The sequence below is a fragment of the Poecilia formosa genome, unplaced genomic scaffold (assembly GCF_000485575.1).
Source record: "Poecilia formosa unplaced genomic scaffold, Poecilia_formosa-5.1.2 Scaffold817, whole genome shotgun sequence".
NCBI classification, from domain to species: Eukaryota; Metazoa; Chordata; class Actinopteri; order Cyprinodontiformes; family Poeciliidae; genus Poecilia; species Poecilia formosa.
The window spans coordinates 20,742-31,213 of record NW_006800756.1 but is presented as its reverse complement, the minus strand read 5'-3'; the positions used below and the strand labels follow the sequence as shown (position 1 = coordinate 31,213).

The window sequence follows — 10,472 nt, the reverse complement described above, 5'->3', positions numbered from 1 at the left end:
AATGATATCAGTGAGAAAACGTGTTCATCAAATCTTTATTTCAGAAAACAAATCACGTTACAGAAGAAGCTCGTCTGAAAAGGAAAAACAAAAAAGGAGCCAGTTCGTGTGTGAGGACTTGATCATTAGCAAAATGAAGCGATTCCAACCTCACGGCACTTTGACGTATCCAGAGAGAAAATGAGGCCGCGTGTCCTCCGTCATGACGCAGCCCGAGTCTCTGGGACGGCTCTTCACGTCTTCACTGGACCGCTCCGGTTCCAGACTGGATTCGTCCTCCGCCAGGCTGTCGGCTAGAAGGCAGGGAAGCAGGTTTGGTTGGATGGAGCGTGTGATCAGAGAGGCGGGTAGATGAGAAGAAATCACTGCTGTGATTGGAGGAAGAGCCTGTCTGCCCTCATTTCATCCTCTCTATTTGCTCTCTGAGGTCGTCCTGTTAACTTTCACCTCTCTAGCTTTGGTTTCACCTCTGCTTACGCTGGAATGCCTCTCATCCCGATTCCCTTTCTACAACCCCGGTATTTGGGTTTTTGTTTCGTTTCAGAATATTTGCATTCACAATGCTCCTGAACGATGCTCAAACCGATCAAGTTTACTGAGCAACGAGGCAACGAGGAAGTTGAAACTACTTGACATGAAAACATAATGAACACATCGCAAAACTCATCAATACACATCATTGTTACCTTAATTGTGGTTCAAAGACAGCTATAAACAGGTGGAGTTTTAGTCTAGATTTTAAAAAATGTTTCAGCTGTTTTCAAGTTTCCTGGAAGTTGATTCCAGATCTGTGGTACACAGAAGCTGAATGCTGCTTCTCCTGAGAGGTCTGGAAGGTCGACACGACAACAGCAGATCTTAACCGTATTTTCTCGCTGAGCCATTCAGTGATTTATAAACTAACAGGAGTATTTCAAAGTCTGCTCTCTGAGCTACCCCGGTCCGGCGCTTACAGTGCAGTGGCTGCAGGGAGCCAACGGCGGCCAGCAGACGTTCCCTGTGCTCCGGCTGAGTCACGTTCAGCTCCATCAGGTCGCTCTCCCTCAGCTTCCTCAGGTCATCCACTGTTTGGTAACCGCCGCGCTGCAGGGATAAGGCGTGTTCCTGATGAGGCAGAAAGCACCGTTTAGAGTCTTTCAGACAAACACGGAGGCGTTGCGTCATAGAGGGAGAGCTGCACCTCCAAACCGAGGCGCCTCAACGCCTCCTGGACCGTTGACTTCTGGCTCGCTTCGTGCAGGGCCGTGCTAGAGGTGTGTGTGAGCACGTCCACGTAGATGAACTTGAAGTTTCCCGTTCGACCGTTCAGCGAGCCGGTCCATGTCCCCATGGGGGGCTTGGCGATGACATCGATCACATCTCCCACCTGCAAACAAGTTCCTCTCAGTTTCAGTATGTCAAATTTTATTAAATCCCTCAAATAATAGTTGCAAAGTTACGGCTTAAATCATTTATACAATCAAAATTATTTCCATCTGTTGCATGCCAAAATACTGAGAGAGATTTTGTGTTTAATCCTTTAGCTCTTTTTTTAAAGGGGCAGCATTATGTATTTTCTTGGCACATAGTGTCAAGTTATAGAACAATCAAGTAACAGTGTTACCTTGAGTTGTTATAAAAATGCTATATATATTAAATATAACTTAAAAGAAATTTGACTTTGCAATTTAATGCCTTGAAATTGGGCCTCTGTCTCTTTAAGAATCTGCCGCTCTTTCTGAAACTCTGCCTCCAGGAAGTCGTCACAATGTTGCTCCTCCGATAACCTTTTTACCAGCATGCAGCAGTTCGTATAATGACCTCAGCTGATGTGCGGTCTAACCAGGTGTTTGCTAATTGCTGCTGGCTAGTCTGGAGGAGCTGACTGGGGGAGAGTGCTGCTCTAAAGCTGAATGGTTGCCACGGGAGATTACAGGATTTGTCAAACAAGCATGAGAGAGTCAAGGCAACACTCCAGGTATATTTTTGATGAGGGACTAACATTATAAAATGATGAAAAGCTCAAAGAAAAGAAAAAGTCTATTTTACACAACAACAATGTAAGCTCGGGTTTCGTTTGGAGGAACTATTTCCGGTCTCCTCCGGGACTCGTGTACCTTGAGCGTGAGCGACTCCGTGTCGTACGGACTTGGAACAAACTCCGTATGCACTCTCGCACGGCAGCAGAACTGCTGTGCGACCGTCGGCTCGTCCTCCAGCCTCAGACTCTCTCTGTTACTGGAGCAGTTTGACCCACTGGTGACGCCACCTGAAGCACACAGCAGAAGAGTCACTGCACACACATAGTGAGATACAGATGGAAATATCAGTAAGGAGTGTCTGTGTCTCATAGGATACTTGAACATGTGGTAAGGCCAAGTTGCCCACCAAGATAGCGCATCTGTGAATGGGTGAATATGACTTGTAGCGGAGAAATACCGTGCTATTGTTGGAGAGAACTTTTAGTTGATTTAGTTGATAAGAGTTAAAGTTTCAAGGAACAAATACTTTATTGAACATCTGCAGCTCACTGGGACAGTGTCCCACTTGGGTGAGGAGACATCCTGTCTTTATACAGCTCTTCACACACGCAGGTGTGGTGGAAAAACAGTTACAAAACACCAAAGTCAACCAATTCTGAGAACTTTCTGACAACCAAGTTCTAAGAAATTGAAAGGTGTGAGCTTAATAAACTATGTGGTAAGTTTGCTATGACTTTGTGCAAAAGTTGATCCCAGGACTTTAAAAGTCTCAGGGTAGCTTCCTATGTTAAAACTAAGCAAAATGAACATATTAAAAAGTATTCACACCCTCATAAAAGTTTTGGCACCCTGGTTAATTCTGATGCTTATGAGGTCATGAACATCAGGGAGTGGTCAGAAATCATTTTAATTCAACACTATGCAAGTCCAGTCCTTTATCAGAGATCAGAGTACGGCTACGTTATAAGCAAGGATTTCATGAGTCGTGTCTCACTGGAGGAGCTCTGTCCACTCTTCAGGCTGTAGAGGCTGTCCAGGGAGGTCCTGGACCGTCTGCGTCCGTTAGCACACGTCCCCCTGTCCCTCTTCACTGCCTCATCGTTCTGCACGTCTCTGCTCTATGGAGTAAAAATAACAGTAGTCGCATTTTTAACTTGCCCCTTATCTGCTCTGCCTTGTAGTGTGTGTGATTTAGCTCCTATTGTCTCCATGCTTCTCCTAGCGCGTACATCTGGAACTATAAAAAAGAAAGAACAAAAAAAAAAAAACCCAGCCGGAAAGGAAGTCGATTAGCTCCGTCAGAGCACCAAGGTGCGGTTTAATTCCTCGTGTGACGGCGCAGTTTAATTCCCGTTCTTTTCTGAGACGCGCAACTGCTCTGGCAAGCAATACGCATAATCCTGTAAACGCTGGCTTGCTTTTTATAGTCAACACCAAAGAGGTTTGCTCTGAGTGAAATCCCTGACTACCTGTGGACAGCTTTCACTTTCCGGTGAAAGGGCCGGTGGAGCTTTTAGGTGTCTCTCTGCCTCAGCACATCTGGCTCCAATATTAGCTGATGGCGCTGAGGTAGTTTAGACATTTAATTGAAGCGTGTAGGACAGGGACGTCAAACTCATTTTCATTTTGGGCCAAATCAAAAATCTGAATGTTCTTAAAGGGCCGGTTGCGCCAGGATGTGTTGATAAAACCCACCGAACTGTTAAAATATTCATAAACAGCTGTTTGTTTCGGCATTCAAGAAGTGTTTCTTAGAATTAAATAATACTGAACATTGATCAGTCTCTCCAGGATATTGTGATTGTTTTAGTGTTTTGTTGTTTTTTTTTTTTTTTTTTTTTTTTTTTTTTTTTTTTGATAATTTAGAAATATTTGCAAGGAATTTCTACCATATTTGCGTTAACGTGCGATATTAAAAGTGACTTTTTATTATTACCTGCTGTATCGATCGCATCAAGTAAAGCTGAGGCAGCACTGACTTAAACCCGATGTTTTTGACCAATTTTGAGGAAAATTTGCAGCAAAATCAGACAAAAATGTGGGGAACTGTTGATTTTGTGCGAATTTTGCCGATTTGTGAAAAACCGGAGGAACTTGTTGGTACAATTTGGAGTTTAGAGGGCCACGTAAAAAGCTGCGGTAGGCTAGATTTGGCCCCCTGGCCTTGAGTTTGACACATGTGGCGTAGGACGAGGAACAAAACTAAAAACTGCAGAACTCTGGCCCCCCGAGGACTGAAGTCTGAGACCGCTGACGTATCGACATGCCTGCATCCTGGTATCAGTTCATCATGAGTTCAGTTTGTGAGAACAGAGACAGTCTGTGTCCGCTGACCCACAAAACAGGAAGTCCATCATAGAGTTTGGCATTGCAGGTGTGCGGCTGCCAGCTGCCTCCCAGATGTTTGATGCGTGAGCTGCAGAAAATTTTCACCTTTGTTTGATTCATAACTTACACCGAGAGCTGCCCCGGTTTCCTCTGGCGAGACGTCGATGTGCTTCGAGTCGCTTCCTGTCTCCGTCTCCATCCCCCGCAGCTTCAGCTCCGCGGCCTCCTGCCTTCCCTGGAAGTAAAGCACGTTTTAAACCGAGAGAGGCCGCCGCAAACGGATTCTACTTTTCAGCAAGTCGATTTCCTGGTTGCACTTTTTAAGTCGGATTGAGGAGTTTGGGATTCTGGAGCCATTATCCTGGATTCGCTTGAGCTCTGTGTTGTCCGATGGCAACAAATCACTCAAGCGGAACCAACTGCTCGGGTAATGGAAGGATTAAAAATGTGCACTGCGGTGACAGATGGACATGTTTTTTTTTATTATTATTATTATTCTCGGTGTGACCCCGCAACATAAACATTCCCTGTGTTCATTCCCTGTCTGTGACGGCGACACAGAATTAGGTTAAACCCTGTCAGCCTTACAACAGTAGACAGGAAGATGGTCGTGGGGAGGAGGGGACCGAACATCTGCGCTCATCTTCAAAATAATGGATTTTTATTTTCTCGTCCCTTGAAACCAGATGTTTGCATGGGCTGTTTTCTGCTGGCATGACGCCGATTGTGTAAAGTTATCCGGACTTAAATTTTATAGCAAGTAGCCATGGTAACTTCAACTGTTACCATGTGCTTTGAATGTTATTCCTTCAACAAATGCGACGTATGTCAAATATGACAAAAGAAATGTAAGAAAAATGAGGCCTCTGCTCTTTCTGACACTCCGCCTTCAGGAAGTCGTCACAACATCAACATTTTTATCGACTTTGCACTGAGAAGCAGCTCCTATAATGAGCTCAGCAGATGTGCACTTTCACCAGGTGTTTGCTAATTGCTGCTGGCTAGTCTGAAGGAGTTGAGCGGGGGAGATGTGAGAGAGAGAAGCTTGGAAACTGCAGCTCAGAGACATTTTGCAGTCGAGTGGTTGCCCTGTGAGATTCAAGAGTTTCTCCAATATGCATGGAAAAAATTTAAATTAAAATTAAATCGCCGTCACCCAACATAATGAAAAAATACGTTTTTTGTCAGAAGGTACTGTCGTGCGTCCTCATCTTACGTTGCTTTGTGACAACTGCAGATCCGTGAGGGACCGGATCATCCGTGACAGAGACAGGTCCGACTGTTTCCGGTCCAGCTCCCGAATCAGACTCTCAAACCGATCCCACTCCAAGCTCCAGGGCGGGGACGAGACGTTGCCGTCATGGGCGCACAGTTCCCCAGGAGTCCGGTGGCGAGCGTGCGGACACTCGAACGTCTTCCGCCTCCGACGCCCCGTCCTTGGGCTCCAGAACCCTCCTTCGGTCGCTTCTCCGGGGAGACTCTGACGCGGCTGAAGCGGGTGTGGCGCTGCAGCGGCTTTAGGGGAGCTCTTCTCCGTCCTCCTCGAAAGGCCGATGCAGGTTAGCACCGTGCCGTTGTGTCTCACCCCTTCTGCCAAGCAATCTGAATATAAGCAGAAATTATTATTATTATTCACCACTTTGACTCGGATCACAGAACAGAGACGAACTTGCAGTGACTCACCGTGTTTCTTGGTTGTGCTTGAGTCTTTAACGCCGTCAGTCTGATGGCCGTTCTTTATGTGAACCAGTTTTTGAAGCTTTTTCAGTCGTCCCGTGGTTTCAGCAGAGTCACCAGGCTGCAGTTAGAGAACAAAGCATCCGTTCGGCTCAGACATGTTTGAAACTCACACACAAACCCAACAGCACTTCACAAGAGTAGACACAACGCTCTGGCGTCTGCACAGCTTTGCAAAATTATCATTTGAGCAGAAAAGGTCGTTGTTTAGTCACGGCAACAGCAAGGAAGCACTCAAATGCTCTGCACCACGCTTGGGAACCAAATGTGAGACTGTTTGCTTGGAAAATGTAAAGTGAAAGTTCATTTTAACAGTTCATTATGTTAAAGTGAGATTTGTTCTGGGCGGGTTCTACCTGAGCTGGTGGATCTGTCCTTGTTCTTTCTGAGGCCGGCTCCCTGATTTGGACTTGTCTTGTTAACGCGCTGCTCTCACTGCAAGCTTCAGAAAGCAAAGAAAACTGTTTAAGGTAAAATTAAGGCCAAACACACACACTTTATAAAACAAGCCTTTTAAATGCAACTCGTAGCAAATGAAAAGCAGCTGAGCGCATTATTACAAATGCTCTGGGTCTAAAAGCAGAAACTAAAAGACAGTCTCCTTGTACATCAAGTCTTCATCCTTTATCTGGTTTTTATTACTGTGTCTTTGGTTTATACGCTAAATAATAGTTTCCGCTCTAACTTTTGATGCATTAATTAGATCAGATCTGATTTACTGAAGGTTTTCTGATTCTGGTATTTTGTCTGGGTTAGCAACATCATCCAACTAGCATAGCATTTTTTTTAAGAATGCAGTCTTGTATTATTTTGTACTCACCAAAGGTTTCATCCTCCATTGGCTTACATGATCTAAAATGGCAAATTGTAATTAATTAATCAACTTATTGATTGGAAAAAAAAAAAAAAAGAAGCGTTAATAAGCTCAGATGAAGTACCTTCTGCTTTCCTCTTTAGGTTTGGTCCTTGTCTGATGTTTGTCCTTGAAAAAATAAAGCATCGTCTTAAACATTGAGCTGAAAGTCCAAACCAGTCACTCAGTTTATATAATTTCTCACTAGACCGTATCACAGAGACTTTAACGTTGCACCTTCTTTTTTTTTTTTTTTACATAGCCAAGCCCACAGTGTTGGGCTACGCTTAATGAAACTGGATTAATTACTCAGAGTTCAACATCGGTGTCTGCTTATTGTGGAGGGAAGTCAGAACGGAGACAGACTTACAGAGCTGATGGACGGGTCTGAGCCGCCCCACTCAGTTTTGCACCGTAGATGCCCAGAACTGCACTGACACTTGGGCGAGACGTCCTTGTTCGTCTGGCTGTTCGCTGGTTCATAGATGCTCTCAGTGGAGCCATCCTACGGAAACAAAACAAGCAGATTTCATGTCCTCGTCATCTGAAAAACGACAACTGTTCAAATACAAACTGTCTCTGTTGGCCCTTGGACAGTTGGGTGCTCTGAAAATATGCAATCTAACGTAGATTGACACGTCTACTGAGTTACACACTAATCGACTGTCAGTCTTGGGTTTTCCAGATTGGTCTCAGATGTCATTGGATTTCTGTGGCCCATAACAAACACGCTGTTCAAATGTAAAGTTGTATTGAAGTGCACTTTGTACCAGGCCACCTTGTGCCAAAGGTTGATTTTGCAGTTGTACCATCAGATCCGCATCATGTCTTAGACTCCATACCAACACAGGTCCACTGCAGTAATTCCCTTTTATGATAGTTACCATAACATGAATGTACCATATCTCATGTTTTCAGCACAAATAACATCCTGAACCAAAATACACAACTTTATGGGATTTCAAACTATTTGTTAAGATGAACAGGAAGCAGCCTCAACCGGCGATGCTTTGCTTAGTAAAATGGACGTTGCCTGAGTCTCTTGGAAAACCTGCAGACGTTTGATATCCACAAATACTTTGAATTATTTTAGTCAGTCCAGTCAGAGATGTTAGCTTTCCACCACTGTAAGTTATGGTTATAGTTGGTTCTGGTAATAATTTCACAAAACCTCAATTATAAAAATACAAACTAGTTCCTGAAGAGGTGACCTGTCGTGTCTAAAGGCAACAAAAACAAAGTAATCCCAGAGCCATCGATGTTCAGAATCAAGGCAGGAGAAAGCTGCTGGATGTCAATTCCTCAAACAAGGAGCCGATTACAAAGCCAGAGTTGCTCTTTGGACGGTTTTCGTTACAAAACGCATTTCAAAAAATCTGTGCATTCTCTACGTTAAGCAGAAAGAAAAAATAACTGTTTCATCTGTTATCGTCAAATCTTGTGATAGAAATCACAAATAATTTCTAATCTTTCAGTATCAGTTGTGTAACAATGAATGTGTTACCAGTCTAGTAGAACACCTTCAGAGCTTTTAGTTTAAACCTTTGTTGTTTTTTTAAGGTTGATTTGATGTTTTGATCAATAGAAATACATAAATACATAATCAGAATTCAATAAAATCTTAAACTTCCATTCCTTAACGTTAAGTCTGTGCAACTATAAACATGTTTTCATAAATCCCAAACTATGTACAGCAAGGGAAGAACGCTTCTCAGAAATCAACCGAATCTTCTTTCCAACACCAACGACGTCCCCAGAGCTCCTCGTAGATTCCTCAGCTCACCGGCTCTCTTCAAAAGGTCGCAGGAATCAAACAGATTCTCCCGACCGACAAACTCAAAACATTTCAAACACTTCAGAAGCTCAGCCTTACCAGCATGAAGCAGAACAGGTTCATGTTCCACAGTCAGGAGCCAGAGACGACCGCCAAAAGCGACCGAGCTGCGCTCCGCAACCTCGAAGCAAACTTCTCCCCACACACAAACACACACACACACCCTAACACACACACACACCCCTGTGATGCAAGAGCCACGCAGCCCCCACGCCGTCTCCCATCTAGAGCTTAATCCTGGTTTTAAATCCCTCCTATAATCCAATAGATGCAGCGAGCCGTCACTGTCGAACGTTGGCCTCGGACGGAGTCAAAGCTCCCGTAACAGGACAATAAACAACAGGCCATGTTTGGTCACCGTGTGATGATGATGATGATGATGATGATGATGATGATGATAACCTGAGACTGGGATGGAATAATCACTATGTGATGTTAAACGGTTTTCCCCTCTTTTTTGGAGGGCCAGGGGGGAAAATCTGAGGGGGTATCACCATATGTTCTAAAATGTGCTTTGAATGTTATTCCTGTTTGTATGTTTGTGTTTGTATAAAAATATTAATATTCAGTCAATTCTGTTCACGTAGTGGCCCGGCAAAACTCAGTTTGTGTCGCGGTCCTCCAGCGTTTTGGGTTTTGGCTTTAATTAATAATCTCTAATTTCTGTATTATCGCAACAATGGTCTTGCCATTTTCAGTTGTTTGTTGTTCTCATTAGGGTTTTATCCTTCCAGTTAATTTTCTTGAGTTTCTCAGTTTATCCTTGTGTTCGTTTCTCTTAGAATCAGATCACTGCTTGTCTTTTTGTTGTTGATAAGTTTGTCATTCCGTTGCCTCGGCTTCCTCTCCTGGTTCCACTGAGCATAAACATCAGCCAGCCACAGAGGCCGAAGCTAACGCACTACATCATTTTCTGTCTGCTTTTACCTCAAAATCTCATCTGCGTAAAGTCTCCATCAGTCTGCAAAAAATCTGTAAGTGTGTGAAATGGACTGAAGACCGGAGTCTGCAAGTGTGTGAAACCACCTGACCTCAGTCGTCTTTGAAAAAAATAAATAAATGAAAAAAAGTGTTTCAATTTCTTGAGGCGGGCCTCGCAACGTTAAGCCGATACAAACACTTTGGTACACTAGTTGTATTACTTGAAGTTAAGCTAGATCAACTGAAAGGGGGAAGAAATGTAGAACATCTTATTTTAAAACTTCAAGAAGGTATAGTGGGGGGTAGAGTGAGGCTTTAAATTTTCAATTAAAATACAAAAGTGATGTTTTTTACAAATAAAAAAATTGGGGTTGATAAAAAGTTGTATTTATATGGGAAAGGGTTAGAAAGGATTGACTGTTTTCGTTTTTTGGGAGTAGTTTTTGATAAGAAACTAACTTGGGAAAATCACATAGAAAATATTATGGAGAAAAGTAAAAAGGGGTTAGGGTTATACACTTTACACAGGTAAAGTGTATAAAATTTTTAAGATTATGGTTTGATGAAAAATTTAAATGGCATATACATATTCAAACAGTTGTTGATAAATGTAAGAAAATTTTGAATATTTTGAGATGTCTGGCTGGCAGTGACTGGGGAGCAGATAGGAAATCACTAAAACAGATTTACACAGGTATGATAAGGTCCAACATAGACTTTGGTTGTTTAGTTTACGGTTCAGCAGCTAAAACACATCTGGTTAAATTAGAAATTATCCAACATCAGGCACTAAGTGTTGGGTCCCAGGGTGTGGGGATTAGTTTGGCTTCCTTTTCAG

At 43.3% G+C, this 10,472-nt stretch overlaps 1 protein-coding gene across 1 annotated transcript; it reads right to left on the bottom strand.

The window, feature by feature from the left end:
• Positions 1-7: 7 nt before the first annotated feature.
• Positions 8-8,944, bottom strand: samsn1b (SAM domain, SH3 domain and nuclear localisation signals 1b). Its single transcript, XM_007543395.2, has 14 exons — positions 8,753-8,944; positions 7,250-7,384; positions 6,965-7,008; positions 6,847-6,878; positions 6,383-6,468; positions 5,973-6,087; positions 5,506-5,891; positions 4,417-4,524; positions 2,956-3,079; positions 2,097-2,248; positions 1,181-1,366; positions 954-1,104; positions 150-293; positions 8-74 (listed from the first exon to the last, which is right to left on the bottom strand). Exons 1-13 carry the CDS (start codon positions 8,774-8,776, stop codon positions 151-153), a joined length of 1,686 nt encoding a protein of 561 aa, XP_007543457.2. The 5' UTR covers positions 8,777-8,944; the 3' UTR covers positions 8-74; position 150.
• Positions 8,945-10,472: the final 1,528 nt, after the last annotated feature.

Excerpts from the sequence above, each read along its gene's own strand:
- samsn1b (XM_007543395.2), bottom strand. The coding sequence starts at position 8,776 with ATGAACCTGTTCTGCTTCATGCTG. Across the intron at positions 6,469-6,846 it reads AATGGAGGATGAAACCTTTG|CTTGCAGTGAGAGCAGCGCG; the intron begins GTGAGTACAAAA and ends TGCTTTCTGAAG. Across the intron at positions 1,367-2,096 it reads CGGAGTCGCTCACGCTCAAG|GTGGGAGATGTGATCGATGT; the intron begins GTACACGAGTCC and ends ACTTGTTTGCAG.